This window comes from Typopeltis vanoorti, chromosome 22 (genome assembly GCF_054136105.1).
Source record: "Typopeltis vanoorti isolate ZY-2024b chromosome 22, IOZ_Tvanoo_1.0, whole genome shotgun sequence".
Taxonomy (NCBI): domain Eukaryota; kingdom Metazoa; phylum Arthropoda; class Arachnida; order Uropygi; family Thelyphonidae; genus Typopeltis; species Typopeltis vanoorti.
In genome coordinates, this window is record NC_143570.1 from 11790760 (window position 1) to 11817201 (window position 26442).

At 35.1% G+C, this 26442-nt stretch overlaps 1 protein-coding gene across 1 annotated transcript in view; it reads left to right on the top strand.

Annotated features, from left to right (window-relative positions):
• The window catches only part of LOC150094159 (sodium/glucose cotransporter 4-like), a 63647-nt gene that overhangs the window by 13313 nt on the left and 23892 nt on the right, over positions 1-26442 (top strand). The window contains exons 2-9 of the mRNA XM_090411989.1: positions 1519-1590; positions 4196-4300; positions 8844-8903; positions 12325-12429; positions 13121-13226; positions 17646-17726; positions 19470-19690; positions 20823-20958. Coding sequence (XP_090268115.1) covers positions 1519-1590; positions 4196-4300; positions 8844-8903; positions 12325-12429; positions 13121-13226; positions 17646-17726; positions 19470-19690; positions 20823-20958 — 886 coding nt within the window. The remainder of the gene's footprint in view (positions 1-1518; positions 1591-4195; positions 4301-8843; positions 8904-12324; positions 12430-13120; positions 13227-17645; positions 17727-19469; positions 19691-20822; positions 20959-26442) is intronic.

Below are 26442 nucleotides of genomic sequence, written 5' to 3' on the forward strand. Positions count from 1 at the left end.
TTTCGTCTACATCCTCCCCCCCCCCCCCTAAAAAAAAGAATAAAAGTGTGGTCAGCGAAGGAGAGAATAGATTTTTTTCATGTTATGTAATTATGTTCGGCAAGGAAGTTTATAAATGGACTGATGGTGTCTTTTTAAACAAAAGTGTGATAGCCATTGTGCAAGTTGGGAGAGGGGCATTCTTGGAATGGTCGTTAAATATGTAAAGAAACGGGTAATAAATTTAATATGCATTGTATGTGTATAATTAAGCGTTCGGCAATGAGTCCTGACTTCATGGTAGCAGCATCTATAAACTCTAATTTCTACGTCAATAGAAAACATGTATAAATATTTTTCACGTATTAGACGGCGAAAAATTTATCACTTATAAATGACATCCAAGATTCTTGCATTCTAAGCAGATTACTGGCAGTTTTCTTTAACCACCCGACAAGTATATGCAATGACAGTGAATATTTTCTAACTGAAAAGTTGTTTCATTTTCTCTGCTGCGTTGTGTAAATAACGTTGACCGAAAAAATATATTTTACTGGAAAGATTTTATGTTGCTACATAAATAAACGCCAGTATTTCTACAAACGGGAATTGACTGAATGCAAACGGCGTGAAAAGTACCGAGTCACTGGTAATAAATCCACTGAATACATTCATTTGCTGCAACAGAATAAATACGTTTGTTTATATACTGAACAAGATTCACTAAAGCAAATTAGTTTCAGACAGTTACTTATTCTACACTTACCGAAATACGAGTTTGCTGTTGTAAAGAAAGTTTTCGAGAGTGACCAAAGCCACATAACTTATCGTCTGCTAAACATTTGTCTTTAGCAGACACTTTATTTAGATACATTTCACAAAAAATACGCAAGCCATATTTGTTCGTTTACCGCTATACGATATGTAACAGCGCCCTCTGTGTGGATAGATTTTTTCAACTCTTCTGAAATTTTTCGAGCCATTTCATTTTCTTTTATAATAATGAAAAAATTCAAAATGTCTGTCCTGAATGTGTTTATTGAGCGATTATGATTAAATTAAGTATACAGGATACTTATTTTTAAAATGTATCAACGCATTTCATTTTCGATTTAAGTTGAATAATTACCAAGATGAGTATAATGTAAATACACGGCAAGTTGGTGATCATATTTTATACGTTGCTTTTAGTGAGATACATGTAAATCATTCTGAATCTTGTTTTTGTCAAGTTTCACATCCAGTTCCATTTGGTATTGATCCATTTGACAGATCTTAAGTATTTAATGGGGAAGCAAACCACACAGAGGAAAAAATTTATTTACTCCACTGTAAGCTAGAGATTACATTTTAAAATGATCATAACAGAATTTCTATAATCACTGTTGCGATATTGATTTAAAGTGGTACTATTCTTTTGGGTTTTCTTTCAACTTGTCGCTAAGCCAAAACCAACTTATATTGCATTATTCATACAGTAAATGCATATTTGAATGAACAGTGTAGCTGTACAACTAAAATGTAATTTCATTGTTTCAGTCTTCCTGGAGAAGCACAAGAGACAGCGTTAGTGGTTATTTCTTAGCCAGCCGAAACATGAACTGGATATTGGTAAGTAACTAACTTTTTTTAAACATTTTGATCAGCTCAAGAACGTCATCATTAAATGATGTTACACTTTGGGGAAAGGGAAAAATCTTGATCTGAAGAAGTTATCTAAATGACTTAGCGTCACAAAGAATGCAAAAACTGTTGAAAAATTTCATGTTTTAATTTAAAAGTAAGGCCATGTTTTAATTTTAAAAATCGATCATAGAATCCACACTATTTCGGAAAATAATATATTGCGCTAGGGTTAGGGAAAACGAGATGGTGGCACTTGTCTGCCTCTCTTCACCGTTTAAGATTATTGATCATTTGGGCCAGCTATCTGTGTTGGTAAGTGAAAACTGACTACTTTTATCCACCAAAAAGTAGATGGGACTAAAACGGTCTCACCTACTCCCTTTTGGGGAATAAAAAAGAATTAGCGGATTTATTTTTTATTTGTAATCGTTACGTAGTTCGAATTGGTGTGCTTCTGAATATGAAGCACACCAATGTTTTGGAAGCTTATTTTGCACTTGGTTAGACTATAATAAATTTAGTTTAATCCTTTATCCAAGTGTAAGCAAACAATGTTTACGCCTGAAAATATCTTCAGGACTGGGGCAAGGTGGTACATCCGTAGGGTGGACCAAGCTCTCATCACTCCTTGTCTCAGTACCTCCCATAATGCAAACCACATCTCCTTGCGAACATGTATAATGTTATGCATTAAGGTAAGGGCCACTACCCAGACCCCAATATTCTTTATTGAGGTCTCGTCAGTGGGAGGCAGACCCAGAAGTGATGATACTAAGGCAGAAGCAATGGAGAGGTCATATTTACCTATATGAGTTGCCAACCGGTGTACCACTTTATTATTAAATTACTCTGGATTTAGAGAAAGATGTTGGAAGCTTATTTTGCACTTGGTTATACTATAATAAATTTAGTTTAATCCTTTATCCAAGTTTAAGCAAACAAAGTTTGCGCCTGAAAATATCTTTAGGACTGAGGTAAGGTGGCACAACCGTATAGGCAAATATGACCTCTCCATTGCTTCTGCCTTAGTATCACCACTTCTGGGTCTGCCTCCCACTGACGAGACCTCAATAAATGTCGAAACCGTTCTAGGTAGTGGCCCTTACCTTAATGCATAGCATTATACATGTCCGCAAGGAGATGTGCTTTGTATTATGGGAGATACTGAGACAAGGAGTGATGAGATCTTGGTCCACCTTTGCTGCGAGTTGCCAATAGTTGTACCACCTTACCCCAGTCCTGAAGATATTTTCAGGCGCAAACTTTGTTTGTTTACACTTTGATAAAGGATTAAACTAAATTTATTGTTTTATTTTATCCCTTCAAAAGATGGTTACAGGATGTTATCGTTAAAGTAATATTTGAATATTAAAATTACACTTTATGTATTTTGTACAATTTTGCTTTATTGAAAATAACACCTTTTTGCTAACACGAAATTCTACATGACGCTTGATAACAGGGGAAGAGGAAGCAAAGTCCTGTAAAATAATATTTAAGGTTGAACTCCTATGACGATATCAGGATTTTCAACTGGCTCATGGAAACAATGCACTTAACGTTGCCTCCACCTTCAGGTAAAGGCGAAGTTACTGATGTGCGTCTTTGAAAAAATGAGTGCCAAATTAGTAATTTCATTCAATCAACAACATTCTAATTACACAACGTTGAAAAACCATCTCAGAAACTCAAAGGTGCAGTATTACAAGAATGTATATCACTCGTATGTTTGAACAGGAAACTAATTTTATATCAGCCAACAAACATTCGTGGACACTGACCTTTTGTTGGCAATTCCAGCTATTCATATACGTGTGAGGTCTACCAAGAAATATGTAACAAGTAATTAAATAAAAGTAGTTGTTTAGCGTCGGAGGCGCCTTATCAGTACTCTGTAAACAAAGTGGGGTGGCTTCACTTACACGAAATGGTTCTTTAATTCGTCGTATTTCTGTCTTCAGAAAACAATCCCTTCATCCGCAAGGGAACTGTGACTTAGAACATGATTTAAGTTCCGTCTAGCCCAGTTAGACAGGAACTTTGCTCCTCTAATGCATAACTTAATTTTTTAAATAATTATCAGTATTAAATTGATATTTATTACTGATTATTCATGTTTTCATGCATTATTTTGAATTCTAAAAAGGCACATACATAAATACTGAAGAATTCATTGTACAAAGAATAACAATGAAAAGAGTTTGTTTTTCACAGTTTAATAACATTGACGTATAAAAAAAAATCTGGAATACTGACTGCAATTTTATTATCCTTAAATTAATACAAATCGCCAGAATTAAGGGTTTGTAATTCAGTAGGAGTGAGTTAAGTGTCACTCGAATTTTTCATATGATCAAATATGTATAATGTGCGTGAAATTTTGTGTGTGTGTGTGTGAAATTCTTACTTTAAAACAAACGAGTTGGTAAGGATGCGATGAAAAAGTGTGATGTTGATGGATTGGTCATTACATTTGTGCTTTTGACATTTTAAAAATGCATCTTACAAATGCAGTATTTTATAATAATCAACTTTAAATGTAATAAGTCATTCTTTCCCTGCATATGTGTAACGATTGGAACCATTACAGGTAGGAGCTTCTCTTTTCGCCAGTAACATTGGTAGTGGCCATTTCATTGGGTTAGCGGGATCTGGAGCAAGTTCGGGAATTGGAATAGCAGGCTTTGAGCTTAATGTAAGTATTTACTTAGTTGCATGCATATTTACAAGTTTCTTTTAGGATTGTTAAGAATACTATGGAAGTAGGCGTGTCGCAATTCTTTTTCATTTCTTACCATGTTCATGAATTTTGCTTCAGGCTCCAGTAGAACTTCTGCGAGCGACTATTCTATGAATTGAATGACCGACAATTCTTAGTTTCAGTATTGCACTAAAAATGTGCATGTGCAAACAACTATTTGATCTTGCTTCTCCCAATCTATTCCTTACTTAAATGAATATACGAGCTGGAGACAGCTTTCGTGACTACGTTATTACAGGTTGCATCCAGCAACTTCCTGTGGGACAACGATGTCTATGAATCATGCAATGCTTGCGCCAACCTCCGAATCAATGGCGAGGGGGGGGAGGGTGACATTGTAAATCAGTAGTCTCAAACTCCCCCCCCCCCTCTATTAACAATAATATTGTAAAATTGTACATGAAATTCTCAAGAACCTTCATTATATATCATTCATCTTGGGATGGGGGATTCCTCCTAGCAAGTATCTGCGCAAATGGCGAAAACCAAGTTAACGAAAAAAAAAACTCGTGAGTTGGATTGGTGCGACGTAACTGACGATGAGACAACCAGGAAATATTTTCTGACTTAAGTGTGCTCTCAGACTGGTTGTTAATTTTGATTACACCTTTGGATGAAAAATGCAATTTCACTTTCAAAGTAGTGTCTAAGATGGAACCATTCTTAGGTACAAAATATGTTGCAAATATTAATGTAAATATTTATGTGTTTTAGGAAAACAAACCAAAAGAGGGCTTGGCCAAATCTTGGTTGTTTTTATTTTCACGAGGGAAAAAAAAAAAAAAAAAAGTTCAAACTATGATAGGTCATTATTTTGAAATGAATAGTTGACCATCTCAGGTCTTCAAAATCAGCAAAAGAGTTTGTTTTTCACCCTACCTTTCGTTTTTAATTTCGCGAGGGGTTTTCCTGTATCCACAATATGGAAATTGCTTTCCATTCAAAGCCGGTGCATTTTTAATAGATGATTTAAACATTTTGTGCACCCGGGGAAGGGGGAGGGGAAGATAATTAAAATATTTTAGTATAATAATAAGTCTGATAATAAAGTGCAGGCATTGATCATCTCGATATATTCCGTTCAAACTTTCGGGGTAAATTGTACTCCGTGGTTATCGTGATTTATATAAAATCAAAAACAGTCAAATTTATAAACCATAAAGTTATTTCTTTTGTGTTTTTAGTTAAACCTTTCTGTTTAAACAAGTAGTCAGGTATCATCGAGAACATAACCATGTCGAGACTTTTAGTTGTATAAAGACCATTTGGATTAATTGAAACACTGACTTTGTGGCGATGTAAAGCTTCATAGCTGAACCTTATCGAGACCACCAACCCTTAGTTTGATAATGTCAAATTGCCATCATTATCTAATGATAGTAAACAAGCTTCTCTATTTGAAGATTACGCTACTAGATAATTATTTTATCAGTTTAAATCTGGATCGAGAATATTTATCTCCGAGAGTAAATAAAATTCCTCTTGTCGTTTCTAGATATCCTTCTATAAATATCTGGCATAAATTGTCTGTAAACTCATTTACTTAAAGTGATATACGAAATGATCTTTATTATGCGCAAATAAATGTGAAATAAAATGGATATTTACATGGAAAAAAGTAAATAACGAGTAATTCACAGTTATTACGTGTATATCACGAATTACTGTTATCGTACTGAAATTTCTTCCCTGTTATTGTCGATATCAAAGTCATTATATTCAGAAAAATTATAATAAAATTCTTAACGTTATTTCCATTTAAATATCTGTCATTTAATATCATTAATAACATTGCTAAAGCAACCGTGGCTTTTCACAGGTTACAGCCACTTTGGAAGGACAATAAAATATAGCTAACAACAAAACTACCTCGTCGTTAACTCTGTCTTAATATACGGATGGACATTGCTAATGCTGAATCGCAATACGAAATGAACTGATTAAAAAGCAAACTTTGAACTTATCCAACCGATAAACATCTTAGAAATTTGTTGCACATATAAAGTACAATCTGGTTGCACATTTCAGGAAAGTTATGTAAAAAAAAAAAAGTTATGAAACTGTTAAAAGCAACTCGTATTTCAGGACTGGATGTTAAATATTAGACAGCAGGCAATGCATTTTTACGCTTAACAGAATCATTCCTTTATCTCAAAATTTCGAAACTTTATTTTCAACTTGTAGATTTGCTCCACTGCGCATCTGCAAACGCATGTCCGTTACAAACAGTTTTTTTTTTTTTTTTTTAGAAGAAGAACGCAAATGATAACGTTTCTCTCATTACACAAGTTGCACCGTCATCTTCACAAATTGAACTCGTACCTTGAGTAGTGACATTGAATGTCTGCAAGTCATACAGGTTATTCTACTGCGCACACAAAAGAATATAATTTTGAAAATTCGGAACGAATCTTCTAACTCACTTTATCTTCTTGTATAGTATTTTTCAAATGAATATGAATTGAAACCTGTTTTATTATATTTTAATATAAAGAGATCCTTCGTATTTTGAATTCATATACAGAATAAAATTCTGTTAATTTAACTATAAACGAGAAATGGGAAGCGAGCTGCGTACCACCTTCCCTTTCGTGTGTGTGTTAGGCTCAATGGCCTTTCATGGACCAGCAACTTGGCTTTTCGTTAATGTCATGATAGATCGATTAATCATTTTTTTACAAACTACGCAGAGGGTGTATTTATATATCATATACTACAAATAAAATAAAAAGAAAGAAAGCCAATTTCGTTCTTAGGGTCATTCACCAGTCATTTGTTATTTCGTTTTCAGTAATGCTATTTTAGTTTTACTTGGAAAGTCTCATCGTGTTGCGTGTTAGTCTAGTCTAGTCAAACTATTGATTTTAGACTCCTTGCAATCAACAATGCTATAGCACTGCATGTGCGTAAAGAAATTTTAAGTCAGAGTACTTTGAATACTAAGTTACAAATGGTTGGAAAGGGTAATGAAAACAGTACATTCTTTAAGAATGCACTTGATTCATTTATATCGGGAAACGAGATGAACAGTGCAATGTCTGTGTGCAAGTCATTCTTAAAATACAGAATGTTCAGAGGTAAATTTCTCTTCTTCTAGCGTGCAAAGTTAATCTGGTATAAAATCGAGAGTATTCTCCAATTCTGATAATGTTTGGACCAAAATCAGTATTTTAATCTCTTCTCAGCGAGAATACAATCTGTACTCATTCTGGATTTCATGGAAATAAAGAGTTGTGTGTGAATTTTGTTTTTCTTGAAATAGTCCTCAGGAAACAACAAACTAAAACAATGCTTGTTATATAATAAATTTAGTTTAATTCTTTATCCAAGTGTAAGCAAACAAAGTTTGCGCCTGAAGTATCTTCAGGACTGAGGCAACTCGTAGTAAAGGTGGACCAAGCTGTCATCACTCCTTGTCTCAGTATCTCCCATAATGCAAAGCACATCTCCTTGCGGACATGTATAATACTGTGTATTAAGCGAAGGGCCACTACCTAGACCGGTTTCGACCTTTATTGACTAAGACAAGTAGCGACGAGAGCTTGGTCCACCTTTACCACGAGTTGCCTCAGTTCTGAAGATACTTCAGGTGCAAACTTTGTTTGCTTACACTTCGATAAAGGATTAAAATAAATTTATCATTGTCTAACCAAGTGGGAAAAACTTCAATGCTTGTTATAGTTAATCACCATAGTAACTACGAAAATAATGTTCCACAAGCCATATTTGGCGTTCGACTCTTTTTTTTTTTTTTTTTAAATCTCCAATTCACGAAATTTTATAAATCTATAGTACCATGGGTGGACTAAAGATTTCTTTTTTATTTTTTTTAAATTTATATTTACAGAGGCTAGAAACCCCTGATGCGGAGCTCAAACATGGAACTTTTTTTCAATTCACTTCAAGCCTCCAATAAGCAAACTGGTAGTCTCACACTGGTCAATGAAATCCATATCACCTCAAGACAATCACAAAAACATTCACGTCCACAACAGAATTCGAACTCGCAGCTTATTGGTTAGAAACTGCTCTACCAATCAGGCAAATCTGGTTGGGTTTTCATTACAGTTTAATTTATTATCTGCATCGAAGCAAAGCTGAAGTTAGGACTGTGCCATTTCTCCGCCGTATTTCCTAATAGCGAATGTATTTTCTCGGTAAACTGTTTGTTTCTATTTTATTCGATTACGACCAGTAAATAATCATATTTTTATTTAGTCTATTTTTTCTATTAAAATATGTGAACACGTTTGTCTTCGGGAATAGGATTTGGGGATTGCACAATTTCAATACATATGGTTAATTTAACCAACAGAGGGCAGCAGCTGCCTTTTTTTGTGTTGTGCTATAAACTCAAGTAGACCGTAGTTCTACAGAGGAATTTTTGAAGGGAAAAAAATTGAACTCTTTCATAAAACTAATCTTACTGTATGTCTGTTTTTATAAAATTTGTTTGATTACAATTTTACCATTTCAGGCTCTTTTCGTGCTGCTAATTCTAGGATGGGTGTTTGTTCCAGTATATATGGCAGCTGGGGTGAGTCAACCTTTAATTCTTCATTTTAAAGTGTGCCCATTTATTTTTATTCATTTATTATTATTATTACTATTTTTACTTAAACTTATCACTTTGTTTACTTCTTTATCTAGATTTTTTGACCTCCTTCTATTATCAGATCTGCAACTTCTTGTTATTAATACCACAATGTTTTTAAGAAAAACGTAGAAAAAATATATTGTGCAAGTGGATTTAATTTTGCCTTAAAATCCGAATATTTTATTATATATTTTTGTAATTTCAACAACCTCTAGCTCATGACACTGATGCTGTAGGTATTGCGGTCTCTTAATGGGATTAATACTAAAAAATAAATGAACTTAAAAAAATAATGAACACCTACCATACTTATACATCACAAAACAAAGTATTAACTGACTGATTGTTTTTTCAGCAAATTTTTGAATTAAAAGTTTTAGAATTAAAGAGCTTCGTAACCCGGTCCGTGGTCGGATTTGAAGCTGAGCCTTTCCAATCACTCTAGGACACGATGGACCAATATAACTTTCAAATGAAACTTAGTTGGCTCATACGAAAGGTGATAGATTCTTTCTCTATATACCAGTGTCTCCCAAAAGTGTGCTACGCGTGCTCCCAAGGGTACATGAGGTTTTTCGTGCTCTGGTCTGGAGCGAATTCGGCGTTCTAATTCTTCTCAAAGATGTTCGATGGAGTTTGAGGTATAAGCTGGCCAGTCCAACACCTCAGTGTTGTTTTGTGGAAACCAGTCTCCTACATGCAGTGCAATATGTCATGGAGCAATGTCGCGCTGAAACACGCAAGGGTCACTGCCGAAGTACTTCTACAGCGTCGGAAGCGTAAAGTTGTTCAGGTAGTCCAGGATGTCGTGGTTTGGGGCACGTTCACCAATGGACCAAGCCCCATCCAACTGAAACACCCTTATACCATTACGGAGCCTCCACCAAACTTGACAGTGGAATGATGCAGCCTTTCACACCGTTCTTGAAAGATTTTGGAAGAGTGATTTGTAGTGCCACAGAACCCTGTTTCAATCATCTACAGTTCAAGAACAGTGTGAAAGACTCCAGTCCAAACTTCATTTTTATGTTGGAGGGGGAGGGTGATGTGTGGATTGTTTGCAGGAGTTTTGCTGTGGCATGCAACTCTCTGCCGAAAGTTCTAATGCTGACAGATATCCCTGCAGCATTTTCCAGGTTGACTGCGAGGTCCGTCGCTGATGATGTATGAAATGCTCGAACATTCTTAGACAGAGGTCGTGGTTCTCGGGCATTTTTCTGCTGCCGTAGCACCATCAACTTTCCATCTGCGAATGACATACGTGACGGTGGATTTCGATATAGTGAGATGGGCAGCAATGTGACTCCCAACTACCATCCCGAGTTGGAAGTCTGTCAGTTCAACTGAACTTGGCATCAAGTACTGTGCAAAACATGCACCACATCCCACCTTTTATTACCAGATTTACGCAGACACTCCCTGAATATTTACATGTGGTAGGATCCGATATTTGAATGGCACGTAAGGTGTCCAGTGACGCACCCAGATGGCGGGTCCAAGGGGCCCTGCTCCTCAAAGAAAAAGGAAAAAAACACTAGAAAATTTTCCTAAAATCTTTTCCTAATTAATAAAATTATTTTTTTTTATTTATGTTGTGTCGTGTCTTCTATTTCTATACTACTTATGAATTAGCGATCATTACAGATGCTCAGTCATAGATTTACAAATGCTATGCCATCTATGTCGTTAATCTGAAGAACAAACAAATGGCAGACTATGCAGATAGAGCTAGCTGTTCGATGGTAGCATCAATGAAGATAATGGAATCAAATTTTTAATTAAACGTGCAAAAACAAATGCTAATTTTGCATACTGTTACACTTATAAACAGATGTATAGTCTAATGATTATTACCTAATAGTACAGATTTATCATAAAACGAGCCAAAAATTTCAAAATGATACTTATCTGTTGCTTCATAGATGGCGACACTTACAATACTAGTTTTTCGATGTAATTTATACAATTATTTATACAGTTATGTCACGGACAGTAAGACCACTGATGTGACTCCCAACTACCATCCCCCGATGGCATAGAGGCAGAGTTTCCGAAACTTTCAGTGCTCGCGTACACCCTTTTGAAATTTTAGTAACAAAATCGTACCATACACCATGATTAAACACTTATAGATGCATGCATAGGTAGTGAAACAAACAAGCAAGCTGTTCACGGACCATAATTAATAGACAAAAATACGATTAGTGGACAGTAGATGGCGCAACATATAGCTGGAAGATTAGGTATTACTGACGGTAGGTTGAGTGGTGTAGTGCTTTTTTTTTTTTTTTTTTTTTTTTTTTTTGATTGAGTCCTTGGAGATGTCACGTAAATAATACTTTCAGTGGAGTGAAGAGAGATGCGAAACACAGTAAGACAGAGTATAAAAATAACCTTTGTGTAAACACTATTACTAGATGACATAAGATGTAAGGGATATAAGGATGTGAAGTCAATGAGACATTACCTGGTTTAAAAATAAAAAGTTAATATTCAGATAATGAATAAATTATCAAGTTTGATTATTGATAATTATCAAGATGATCAAGCTTAAATATCAAGTTTGGAAAATGAAGTACCATTATTATATTTAATGACGGTTGAAATTTAATTTTAAAATATTTGCTACTACATGCGAAGTACCTTCCAATTTCAGATATTGAAGATAAATTGCATAATGTACTTGTGATTTCATGACAAGAGGAGATGCTGTCCAAGCGAAGTGACACTTGAGACATAAATTACATGGTTCAGTACTTTGATATAACCGTGGCATACAGTGTGAGCCTCTGACAATATTCACGATTTCGTACATTTTTGAATAAAATAAAGAAATAATAATAGAGAGCCTTTTTATTTTTCAAACTGATCTTTCTGAAGACTAGTGGACCTTCATTTCTATCTTTACTGTCACAGATAGCTGACCTAAAGCTATCAATGATTTTCATAGGCATCCTGGAGGCGAGTGTGCATTCTGTGAGGAAATTCAAAAGCAGATATGCATTACTATCATAATCCTAGACTGAATACGCTGAAGGTCTCATTGTAATCAGGAAATGAGTGAGAAATGGCTGGCCATTCTCCCAATCTCTTTTTTGCTCACCATTTACCTCCTTTTCAGCCATTGCTCACCATCTCTCTTTTTTTTTTTTTTAATATGTATAAAATCCGCCCTTCTCCACATTTCGAAATGAGAAGTATTTATTTTCACTAGCGTGCAGTTTTTTTATGTAAATCGGCTGTCAAGCCATTTGGAAAATAATTAGTTCATCTATTTTTTTTTTTTTTTTTTTTTTTTTTTTTTTTTTTTTTTTTTTTTAATTCAGTAACTAATTCATTATTTTTCAAAATCTCATTATAGGTTTACACTATGCCCGAGTATCTGAGAAAACGCTTCGGTGGTCAGAGAATTCGTATCTACTTGTCTGTGTTAGCTCTATTGCTGTACGTTTTCACAAAAATCTCGGTAAGAAATTAAGGACATTCATAATATTCCATAATCAAAGATATAACTACTACAGATTTATCGATATCCGAATTTATTTATAATCTTGATATATTATGTATATTCGTGTAACAATTACATGATCCATCCTAAATCAACATAGTTTGGCGTACCAAGAAAATATCAGGGCAGCCGTCTTACAACTATCTGGAGTAGATTAGTTATTAAGCTCCTCTTTTATCTTTATGGTTCGCAGGGTTTTTTCCAACTAAAGTAGGTCATAATCTGTGCTATCGAAGATAACCATTTTTGCTGAAATTTCAATTTAAATTTTTTGCTGCTGCCTCCATTTTTATATTTAAGCGGATGGTCATTAGATCGTTTCCAGTCTTGTAACCAAACTTAAAGTGAATGCGATTTTAATGCCTGCTTAAAAGAATAATTTTCCGCATATCTTAAAATCTTATATACAACGTTTCATTTTAAATTGGAAGAGTAATTCGTCTTGCTTTAAATTAGAAAGCAAAGAAGTATTAAGTACAAATTAAACCCATAATTCTTTAGTTTGAAAAACCCATGTTTCGGAATGATTTTATTAGAATTATCGCACATTTATTAATTAACTATCACATTTTATAAATAGCACCCGATAAATCAGAGACACCATTCTTCAGAGTGTTATTGAATAATAGAATTCATATTTATTCTTTAGGCTGATCTGTATGCCGGTGCGATATTCATCAATCAGTCGCTGAAGCTAGATCTGTATGGCTCTGTTGTTGCTCTTCTAGCCATCGCAGCCATCTTCACCGTGGCAGGTAAGAGGTTAATTAGATAGTATCATAAATCGAATTATTTTTCATAGAAAGTATTCACACTTCCATTTTGTGAAATAAATGAAGGTTGTTAGATTCAGGTTGTTGAAGACTTGTAATGTATTCTTCTTTCAAATAAAGCGCTAGTTAGGGGAGACCATTATCTGAATAGGAGATTCACAAGACCAAATAATCTTAAAAGTAAGGATATTCTTGAATCGAACAACTTATTTTTAAATATTCTAAATGGGGTCCTGACATACCAAATCTATAATACTTGCGATTTTAATTTTTTTCACTTCATAGAAGTATTATTAAATAATACTTCTATGAAGATTTCTCAGGACTCATTGCTATAGTATACAATACTACGCGATCTATCACGTGCATTGTTCAGTCTACAGCCAACTACACAGTATTTTATCTATTAACTTCGTGTGTCTTCTGTCCAATTTATCTGATTTTTCTAGACCAAAAACCGAAATTTTCGAAAGAAAAAATCTTCCCACTGTTGTACCAGCGAACTCGCCTGCAATAGAAGCCCATATCAAGATTCCCTGAATTACCATATAATATTAACCCCTTACTTATACTTTCCTTTCTCTTGTGCTTGACAATTTTCTTACTTCCACTCTTTACTTTCTTACTTCATCGGACTTGACAGTTTTCTTACTTCCACTCTTTATCCTCTTGCATCAGAACCATCTCAAACTACCTGATCTCCTTATTCGCTTTCTGCAACTGTACTCACACTTTTAACCGCTTGCATATACAGTAGTCTCCTCCCTTATCAGTGGGGTATACGTTCCAAGACACTCCACGGATACCTGAAACCGTGGATAGTACCGAACCCTATATATAGGATGTTTTTTTTCCTATACATACATACATACCTACCTATGATAAAGTTTAATTTATAAACTAGGCACGGCTTCATTTCGGCGATGTAAAAATTTTTTTTTTTAAGAGAATACAATCCTCGGCATTCTTGGGTTGCCTTAGCGTGCACCACTTGACTTAGTATCTAAGGCAACTCGGAAATGACGAGGATTGTATCTCGTAAGCCCTCAGGTCGTCAACTTACGAAACTTTTATATTTTCTACAAATATTCGGCTTTGAAATAATGGTGGGTCTAATATCCACTTTGCCGATGTAACTATGAATTGTTTTGTAATATTTTCGGACCGCAGTTGACCGATCTGAAAGGGGGGCGACTACGGTATTTCCCAAACAATGAAGCCTAAAAGTGTAAGACCAGAAACCGGTGGCGGATAGCTTTCAGAATCGACCGAATCCGTACTATCAAAATTCGATGGACAGACGATAGGGGAAATCTTCCATTTCACTGTAGTCAACGGAATGGAGATCAAAATTTGTGGATTTTTGATGCCATTTCTTCCCACTTATAGTTTTGCGATTCCTTCAGAATACCGCTAGGAGGCATTTGCAGCCGAAGCTGCTGCTTATAGAACTGATAATTAATTGGGCATGGGGCAGCAGGTATTCCAAATGGAATCTTGACACCATCACAGAACTTATCTTGATGTGGGTAGAGCCAGTAAGGAAGTGTAACGAGAGTATCTTCGAATGAAACAAAAGCACTTAATTTGATTTGTTTTTCTCTGTAAAAAAAAAAAAATCAAAGATGGTACTGAACAAGAATGTAATTAAGCCTGACTATTTCCACAAAGCTATTTTACTCCCGAAAGATTAGGCCGAATATTATATAATGCAGCACTAGTAAGAACAGGTAGCTGACAAGTATCTGCAGTTAAAATAAGAGCAGTCTATCGGGGGGGGGGGGGGGGGGAGCTAGTAGATTATCCATTACTGTAGACGTTTCCAGTTTGATATGTCGATCACCAGACACAGTACTGTATAGTAGGTAGAAGTAATTTCTAAGCTACACTACGATAAATAGACAAGGATCAGAATGAAGTTGTGCTGATACTCTACTGTATGCCTCGCTTCACTTGTGTCTGACACTGCCTTCCTATTAACATCCTCAAGTGCTTCTGGTGCATTTGGTTCTTTGTTTTTGATCGCATCTGATTGCTGATGTCACAACGGTTAGAATCGCTTAGTGTTTCTTCCCGCTTTTTTGTTTTTCTTGCTTTATGGTGATAGGCAAGCCCTGAGTACTTAAGCCCTTACCCGCACTGACAGCAGAATCCAAGGTTGTCGATGATATATATATATATATATACACACTGTTAGGATTATTAATGACCACAAGAAGCGGCAGTTGTTTCCCACACCCTTCTCCCTGGATGCCTATTAAGTTCTTGTTTGACTGGAGCTAGGCAATCTATAGTGTGGCCCAGGGCCCCCACATCCTGAAGCGGGCCCTCAGGCCAAGATTTTTGGCATCCCCCCTCCCCACACACACACCTGTCGCTCAGGTTAAGGACAACACATTGCTCTACAGGGTTTAGGATCAATTAGTTTAAATGATAACACAAAAGCTTAGCCAAATCATTTCGATGCACAAAATTGCTTGGGAATTAAGTCGTTCTTGGCTATATCTAATATACCTAAGAAATTCCCATTATGAACAAGAATGTAATTATCCAATCTTCGTGTTCTCTCCTTGAAATGTTAAGCCTCTGGATGATAAAATTAACGTTACATCTACAATCCATTGCAGAAGTGCTCTCCACTTATTTGTTTCATATTGAATTTGTAGTTGTAAGTCTTTATCGATTCCATGTCATTGCAATGACTAAAAAAGGGATTTCCGAGCCAGATATTATTTTCGGTGTTCGGCACTTTTTTTGTGAAGAGGCAACATACCATACAACTTTTTCCAATGCTTATTTCTAGGCGGAAATCCTTCTTGGGCTAAACTGCTTAAGTTTTTGTCATTAGAGTCGCAAAAAATACATGGTAGACGATAAAGATTTTCTTTCGATACACCTCATGTTAACCATTCTCTTGGAGAATGTTCTCTTGTTCTTTCATCTTTCGTTTTCGTATAGAGCAAAAAATCTTGAAATTTCATACCATAAAGATCTCTTGGCAATTCCTTATAAATCTTTTGGAATTCTTGAAAGCTGATAGTTCGTACTATCTCTTGCTGCATCTTGTGTGAGATTACTCTGGGCCAAATACTAGGGTCATCATATTTTATATCAGATTTTTTAACAGGGCCTGCAACTGAAGCATCAACTGTATCATATTCTTCCATAGTCACTCCTGCAGGTTTTTCACTTGCGGCCTTCAGTTGCAAGAAGTCGCTTGAATGTAACATGTAACAGTCGCTTGACTTTCGACTGCTTTATGAGTTTCGATTTGACACTGATATTCTGTTTGAATTTCAGTGTCACAAACATTATCACCATCTTCACTATGATCAGTACTGGGAAGTATGTCCTTTTCATTTTCAGATTTTAAGAATTTGGTTATGAATTGACGACCTCGTGATGCTTTCGATTTTCTCTCTCTCGGATTTAAGCTTCCTCTTCTGAGCTCCGGACTTATGTTTGTACTTTGAATCAGACATTGGGATTTTATTTATTTTAACTAGAACGTCTTTGCTTGCTTGAGAGCAATTTATTTAAATATTTTTAATATCTCAAATTTCTATGATCTGGAAAAAAAATTAAGTTTGTTTCATACAAAAAATCATAACTAAAAAAGTTTTATATTTTCTTTTACTAACTAGCAAAGTTTTAATCAAATGAGACAAATCCTTCTCAAATAAAGCTTTCTCTTTCATGAATAAAATAAAATTCTCTAAGCATCCGTAGCACAGGCACCAGTAGGGTATTGTGCTGGTAACATCGGGGCAGCGTCGGCATTGAAACGACGGCGTGCATAGAAAGCACGACGGACGGATGTAAATCGAAAACTAAAGTAAATCCTTTCGCTTTGGAAGTTCAGAAGCGTAACCATAAGTCTGAAAAGATGAATAATGGCTTGAAAACGATTGTAAAAGCTAGTAATCCTTCTCAGCACATATTCATTCTTATTTTATAAAGTTTCTTTTTGTCTTTTGTTAGTCTCACTCAACTTAACTAGCTCTTAACTAGCCGACCCAACAAGACGCCCCCCCCCCCTAATTCCGAGCCCCCAGGCTAGAGCCCTGTCAGCCCTACTCTTGTGGGGGCCATGGAGTGGCTACCTCCTGAATTCAAAAGTTAGCCGCAGCTAAACAACCTTCAACTACCTTTTGGGAAACAAAAGACGTTAGCGGTTTAGTATCATTATTATTATAACCACGAGTTTCTACGTAAGTGCTCAGCGACTTAAATAAATTGGAATATGTTCTAATCGTTCTATAATTTGCTCTTTTATTTTAATATATATATATATATATATATATACACACATACAGAATCAGTGTTATTGTAATTATAAATGATTTTTTACCCTTTTTATTCTCAAATTCAACTAATGTTATTTTACGTTTTTTCCACAAGGTGGCTTAAGTGCTGTGATTTGGACTGACTTTGTGCAGACGATACTGATGGTAATTGGAGCGCTAGCCCTAATGGCGTTAAGTACGTATTTATTTAGTTAATATAGCAAGTTTAAAAGTTTATAAATACGTAATTGTTTTCTCCCTTCATTTCATTAAATCATTAAAAATAATTTGGTATTTTACTAATCTATAAATGTATTTTTTTTTAATTTAAACAATAAATTACGTTTTTATTAATGCCAAAACAGGGATTACATCGAAATAACACCTGTATAATTAATAATGAAAAGGAAGCAAATGAAATATTTACTTCATTCATTAGTTAATAAGAGAAATTTCGTCATTAGGATAGTTCTCGCGAAATATTCTAATGCCGAAATATATCGAAAATTCCATCCAGATAATTTTGAACTGATTGTGTATCAATAATCATTTAAAAGATTAACTCGATATATATATTGACGTGTACGTTATAATACAATAATTCCAGAAGTTAGGGCTAAAAGAGTTGGAAAAAAAAAGCCAGCAGAGGATTTCTTTGTTTATTGTGAGATTCGCGACCACATGAGTGAAGTTTTTAAGGGGTGATGATAACTTTTATTGGCAATATAATTCGTCTCTAGCTTTACTATAACTCTCACTGTAAGGCATGGAGCTCTTATTCCATTCAATGTTGTTTGTGTGTAGTGTGGAGCAGCAGTGGCGCACCCAGAAGAGACCAAGGGGCCCTTCCCCCCAAAGAAATAGGAAAAAACACTAGAACATTCTCCAAAAATCTTTTCCTAATTAAAACTAATTTCTTTTATTTATTTTTGTCGTGTCTTCTATTTCTATACTACTTATGAATTAGCGATCATTGCAGATGCTCAGTCATAGGTCGTATGCGATGAGTAGTGTGTATTATTAAATCGTCTACTGAACTCGCCCCCCCCCCCCCCAAGATTAAATCCTAAGTACGCTACTTGGGGGGGGGGAATAAAAAGTCTAGCCTCAGTTGTCTTCTTGTTGTTGACACCTTCAATGTGTTCTGTCTTATTTAAGAAATGCAACAAGAACATAAAATATTATGGACTCCAAGATGTTTGTAGAAAGGGTTGTGGTCTTTAGGAGAACGCAGTAAACCACCCTTATGTTTTGATATTTGAGGAGACTAACAATCTTGAGCGAAAGTCTACCAACGTAAGGGATAGAAACTGAAGTCGTGCAGCGAATGTCGGGATTTTGCTGTGGAGCAGGAATAGAGAATAGCAATTTTTGTACGAGTTTTTTTGAATATCCGTTGCAAACAAGTAGTTGGAGTAGAGTTTGTTCTGACTATACGAGGTTTACTGAGTTCGTCTAAACCACGACCCTTTTTACAAACGTCCTTTGGTTTACGCCCAAATAAACCTTTTTTTCCTTATCTCAGACAACAACGAACGGATTTTCGCGTAGTTAAGTGTACCATCAAATTTGGTGCTTATATGTAACCAAGTTTTACGAAAAATGTTAAAATGAGCACCAAATTGCAATGGATGTATGCAGAAAAAAGGTACGTTATAACAGCTTTAACTGTTGCACACAAATCAGGCTTGTCGTGAAAAATCAATGTGTCAAAACTGAATTAATATTTATCGTTCTTGTTGGATGATAACTTACTCAATCCCTACAGAGGCAACTTTTGTTTCATGAATATAATATAATAGTTCCCAAATTAATTTCTTTTTAATTGAATTTGGAAAGAGAAATTAATGTGTATTTCTTAAATTCATTTAGTACCTTAAAATTTTTCTTACGCTCTGAACTTTGCATAATTTTTTTTTTCTTATGTCGCACAATATAGGCTTTATTGAAGTTGGAGGCTATACGAAATTAATTGAAGACTTCGGATCAAAGCAACCAAACAGCACGTATGTAGGCTACAACGTCAAGAATGAATCCTGCAGTACAGTGCCGAGTAATTACATGCATCTATTGAGATCTGCATCTGATCCTGAATTGCCTTGGACGGGAATGATATTCGGACTAACTATATCTGCTGTGTGGTACTGGTGTTCAGATCAGGTAATTGCAATTACTCTCTAAAAATAATAGGAAATACTAAGCATAAATATTATAGACCCTCAGTTACTGCGTTTAAAGGTGAAATATCGGTGTGCATCCATTGTGATGGATTATTCAACAGTAATATTTTAATCGCAAATGTTATAAAATTGAAACTTCTGAAAGTTCGGATTGAATTTTAATGCAATGAACTAAGTGTGCAGCTGAAGTTGTTGGATAAATATACTATAAAGCAACTTAAAATTGACAGAAGCGACATATTGTTCCGCTAGTCAGAACATGTACAATATATCAACAAACTACAGTAAGAAGTTTTTTTATTTATGTTGTTTCGTGTCTTTTATTTCTATACTACTTATGAATTAGCGGTGACATACGGTGGGAATACCCTATAGCTCTCGGGAATCACGGCCACTGTGAACGCAAGGCGAACGAGGTAGTGCTCGGATGGACTAAGCGCTACTTCGTTTGGCGAGCCGGGCCAGAGATCACTGCTATCATGTATTGGCGATCACTGCAGATGCTCAGGCATAGGTCGTATGCAATGCGTAGTGACTATTCTCAACTGCCCCCCCCCCCCCCCCGAAGATTAAATCTTGAGTACGCCACTGAGCACGATCGAATCGAACATTTTACAAATCGCGGGCAATGCTATCATATCTTACGCCTGTGTGCACACTTCGACTCACTTGAGCGCAGATAATTGGAAACAGGTGCATCTACGAGGCTAATCAATATTGTCTAAACTTTTTTGCTTTCCTCCTCCTATTACTATTTTTACTCTGCTACTACTACTACTGCTGTGTCATCATATCACATTCGGAAATAAAATAACCTCTGGATTTGAAATTCTTATTCAGACTCCGTCAAGGGTAGGAAGCTTTATCTTGATATTTCAAATGAGATAGCAAGAATTTTGGAGGAAACGCTCTCCGTCTATCTTTTACCGCATGACTGCTGTAATTCTAAACAATCAACTCCTGAACCACATCCGTTTTAAATACTTCCAACTCATATTGCATCGTCAGAATTAAAAACTTGCCGTATTTTTTTAAAAATTACTATGCCTATATTTTACCCTTTTGTTTACGTTAAAATTCTCTACATTATAGAATTTTTTTCTCCTTTACAGGTGATAGTCCAAAGGTCTCTTTCTTCCAAAAATTTGTCACATGCTAAAGCAGGATCTGTACTTGCTGGTTACCTGAAGTTGTTGCCGATGTTCTTATTAGTATTTCCTGGAATGGCCTCCAGAGTGCTTTACACAGGTAATGGCTAATTATAATGTACTACTAACTGAATCCTTGAAAGACTTGAATAAAAAGGATTTTTATATATATTCAAACGAGCCAGAAAAGGAAACCAGGGTAATACTATAGATTTTGCAGTGTGCACGCGATTTCAACTTATATTTTTAAATAGAAAATGGGAAAATATTTACGTCTGGGCAGCGACCAACCCTGGTGTGCTCTTTCAACTCGATAAGTGATCAAGATGAACTGATAGCTGAGACTGCTGCTTCTTCAGCTTAAAATAACTGCTGCAGATATTAAGCATAATAATAATAATCGAGTAGGATGAAATGCATCGAAACCTCTAGTGAACATCCTCCATTTCATTGGTTTTCTATTTAATTGGACGACTCATTTTAATTAGATATTTTATGGCATTCTAAATCCCAGCTCGATCACCATTTTTTCTTATTACAGCAAATATACCTACAGTACTTCTTCAGCCTATCTCAATTCTAATAATGGACAGATCACTACGAAAGTTTAGACATTTAATTAAAACTATGTAGAGCCAAACAGATCCTTTTGTAGTAATTTGCTAATTGCCGCCTAGATTATTCATCAAATAGTCCCATGCATGCGTAATAAATATCAATACAGTGCGTTAGAAAACTTGAATCTGATAGGTCGTAAATGAAACAATGTTGGGTTACATTACGGAGCGTGTACTTTAGCTTCACGTCACATGGAACGATTTGGTATTTAGTATAATACGAAGGCTTGTTGAAACGAAATTTTTACTTCTTAGTTTTTATGTTTAGCTAATGATTTTTTTGTAAGTACGTTACGATGTGTGGTATTTGATCAGTCACGTAATATGCAAATACTATTGTGTGCTTTTTATAAAGTTACAGCAAGGATCTTAAGTACTTTTTTAAAGATTTTCGCTGTTTATGGTCCTCTGAAAAATTACTCAATCGGATTAAAACTGGGGGCAGGGGGGTACAGAAGCCACATCCTTCAGTAGATTTGGACCAGATAAAAGTGAGCTAAAGTATTCAGGAGAATAAGCTACTTGCCACCCATTATTCTCTTAATCAATGATAATGTAAATATTTTCCTCTGAAAATAAACGCTTTTAAATTGTACCCACTCTCTTCCTTCATCAGAATTGTTGAGATGTATACGTTCCGCATGCAATCTCATCCCAATAAATCCAGTGGAGATGTTTATAATAGAACTGACTAACTTCTGATGAAATCCTTCGAAAGGGAAAAAATGCATGGGCTGTTATTCTAATCCGTAGTTTCAAGTGAATTTTTAATTAAAGAATACCAACAAAGCCTTTAAGACTGATTATAGCAATGCTTTGAGAGTGTTGCATCATTATGGCTAGAAACTGAGTACAATTGCGTCTCAGATTGGATGGATTTTTTTTTTTCCGCAGTAATTTAGATTTGTTTCTCACAGCAAAGAAACTTTTAACTCGGCATTTTCATTCCACATGGCAGGCAAACCGGTCATAACACACGCAGTTAATTGACATTACATTGGTTTCATAATTTTTTTTCGGCAGTAATGCTAAATAACAACCAGCGAAACAGGCAACAAACTAAAAACACAATGTACACATTGAATAGCTAATCCTATCAAATAAAAATATAAAAAAAATTGTTCTGTTTTTATCAAGTTTTATGAAGGCGAACTATTTCAGGTAACAGACATCAGACTTAATATGTAAAGGAAAACGTGATCTGCAGTAACACGTACTACGGTGTAAAAGGCATTAATAACAATCATATGCGATTCCTATTTAAGAGATAAAATTGTTCGTTTTATCGATTTAAGCCTGAGTGTTGCACGTGATTTTTGTATTAATTTATACCTATTGGTTGTAATAAAATAACTTGAAATAACTGTGCATATATAGCTGTAGAAATGGTGTTTGCCATAGCTTTAGGCTACCTAAAGAAAGATCATTGTAGGTTCCATTCTAGTCGACGACTAGAAGAACTTCTTTCTTTTCATTTTTTTTTCTAAGTATTTTTTGTCTGTTCGTAAGTCAGTCGATCTTGGGCATCGGGCACTAGGATTTTTCCTCCAGAAACTAATTTTAACTAAAAAGGAAAAAAATTAAAAGAAAGAAGTTCCTGTAGTCGTCGACTAGAATGAAAGTTTGGAGTCGAAGTGTGTAGGGATTTTGACCAGTGGCTTCTCGTGTTGTTACATTTTTTATAGGAAAGCAGAGGAGTGGAAGTGACCAGTTCGAAAGAGCAAGGACAATGAAGGTACCTATAAAAAGGCATAATGCAATAACCGAGCACCCCTGAGAAAGTGACTGGAAGAAGTCCAAGACAAGGGTCACCTAGAAGATAGATTGCCATCTTCTGTATAAAAACAAGAATTCTTAGGACACCTTTGGGTACACCAATCTAAATGTGAGAACGGATTTGGGATTTATGAATGAAGTATCAGGAGCTGAGCAAAAGAAAAGTATTGTTTAGAAGGCAAAAGAAACCAAACTTTTTGGAAGCTATAGATGCAGTATGTTTATCAGGAATGAGCTTTGTGATTTGGGAAAGTCAGCCCAAGAAAGGACCACTGATCGTGACTAGAAGTAGGAATATTTTCAAATGTAAGAGGGAGAGAGAGGGGGGTAGTAGTTGTCGTCTGAATAATACGACAAAACTGTATTTTAATAGCATGGAAATTCACTACATGATCGTCCTTCTTGAGAATGGTGAAACCATTAGTTTTTATGACTAATTATGGAAGATTTCGAGACTTGAGTCACTTTATTCCTACAAGGTTTCTCGAATACTGTCATTAGCAAAATTACGTAGGATTTTTGAAGTCAGAAAAGCGTAGGCGCGTATAGGAGGAAGAAATCGAATGAAAATGCAGAGTCGGGGTACTTTAGCACTGATTTAAAAATTAAAAAAAAAAAAAAAACCTAAGCGGAAGCTGGCAAAGAGCATAAGGGAGCCCTATAATACTAAGCTTGTTGAAGGCTTCGATGCCAGACACGATCAAATGCCATGGAAATATCAAGAGTGACCACGTGACTTTCTCCAAATCTTTCCATAGGTAGGCAAAGTTAGTGAATGTTGTAGACTAGGATGGCGGAATGTATATTGATAACCATAAATTAAGTAATGGACAGTCAGGTGGTTGACCACTTTTGTCGTATGATGAGTATGACAGTTGATATAGGTGATACATGATGAATATTAATTTTGAAGAACCAGTTTTGAGCACAAATGGAGGGATACAGTCTATTTGTATGAATGACCAGAGGGACATTAAGAGCAGAGGAGGCAGACTGTGAACAGTCATCATCATCATGCCTATCAAAGATTTAGGCTTAGCATGGCCTGTTCCGGCCTTAGAAGTCATCGTTGAATCTTTTAAGAGAACGCCCTGGTTTTCTTTTTCCTAATGACTTGTACCTTAAGACTTGTTTTAGTAATCTTTCTGTTTTCATTCTTCGAACGTGTTTCGTCCATTTATGTTTATATTTTTTAATTTTTCTATTACTGATTCCTGGTTTAATTCTTTCATAATTTCTTCGTTTCGTTTGTGATCAAATAGGGTATACTTTGCAGTTTTTCTCATAAACTTCATTTCAGCTGTTAGTAATCTTTGTTTGTCTTTTTGTTTTATTGTCCAGATTTCACTTCCATACAATAAGACTGGTAGAGCTAATGTAGTGTATACTTTTAGTCTGGTTTGTTTTTGAACTAGGTTTGGTTTAAATATAGATTTAATTACACCTGTTATTTTTAAATATTTTGTAATTTTTAGGTTTATATCTTTTCCATATGTAATCATACAACCTAGGTAGTTAAATGAATTCACCGGTTCTAAGATCTTGTTATCTATTACTATCTTAGTTCTTGCTGGATCTTGTCCTTTAAAGACCATAGTTTTTGAATTTTCTGTTGATATTATCATTCCATAATCTTTGGCTATCTCATTTAGATTTAAAATACCTTTCTGTAAGTTATCTTCAGAATTTGTAATTATTATTTCGTCATCGCAAAAAGGAGAGTGCTTAAGTTCACAGTAGGAGAAAGTTCAATACCTTTTGATGGAAATTTTTATTCCATTTTATTATTATTTCATTTAGGTAAATATTAAAAAGAGTTGCTGAGAGGGGACATCCCTGTCGGACTCCTTGGTTTATCTCTCTGGTATATAATAGCTCATGATTTAATCTTATTTGTATTTGATTCTTTTCATATATACTTATGATAGCTTTTAGGATATTATTGGTATTTGTCTTTCTTTTAATATGTTAAATAAAATGCTTCTTTTAACTTTGTCAAATGCTTTTTCAAAGTCAATAAATGCAATATGTGTTTCTAAATTGTATTCTCTTCTTTTCTCTATTATTAATTTTATGAAAAAGGCTGGGTCTATACATGATCGTCCCTTTCTAAATCCATTCGGTACTTCTAAAATAAAATTTTCAGAATATTTTATTAGTTTGTTATTTAAGATTCTTCTATATATTTTGTAATGGGAATTTAGTATGCTTATACCTCTATAGTTTTTAGGGTCATCTCTACTATCTTTTTTAAGGATAGGAATCGCAATTGCTTTTTTCCATTCTATTGGGGGGTTACCAGTTGAATAGATTTTATTTAAAAATATTAGGAGTCTTTCTTTGAACCTTGTTCCTGCATATTTATATAGTTCTGAACCTAGCTTATCTTCTCCAGGTGATTTTCCGTTTCTTGTTTCTTTCAGGCTGATTTCTAATTTTTTAGTTATTTCATTTTCATTAAATGTTTGCCAGTTATCTTTTTTTAAAATATTTATCTGTCCACAATTCTGGATAGAAATTTAGAAATTCTTCTAATTTCAATTCGGTTTTAATTTTGTTTTCTTTAGTATCTGTATTTAAGTGTTTCAAAATCTTATATGCATTCGGTCTTATTTTATATAAATCATATTCTAAATTAGTTTTGAATATCGTTAACAAAATTTCGAATTTTGGAAACTTCACGTTTCCAAAACTTCGCTCCATACTAAGTAAACCTAAAGTGAAACATCTCCCTACTCAGTATCCAGGAGTCTACAAGATTTTGTGATTGTGAAAAGCCATATTACGGCCAGACAGCTAAATCCATCCTTTTGCGTATGGAAGAACACCTGAGAGACATTTCCTACAATAGGACCAGAGCCAGCGCTCTCTCTCTCTCTCTCTAGCCACGTTCTCTTCTCTATATTAACTCAGATGAAGGCCGCCAACACCTCGTAGACTGGCCAAAAACTTCTAATATTCATGTGTGTTATGATGAACATAATAGACACAATCATTAAACATCAACTGAGATGGTTTGGTCATATTCAGAGAATGGCCCCTCATAGACCCCCACATTTAGCTCTGAATGGATATATCGGAAGAAAAAGACCTAGAGGCAGACCAAGAAGTACTTGGATAAAGTTGCTGAAAGAACATTCACATCTACCCAGCTATAGAGTCATGATTGAGATGGCTAAAGATCGCGATAA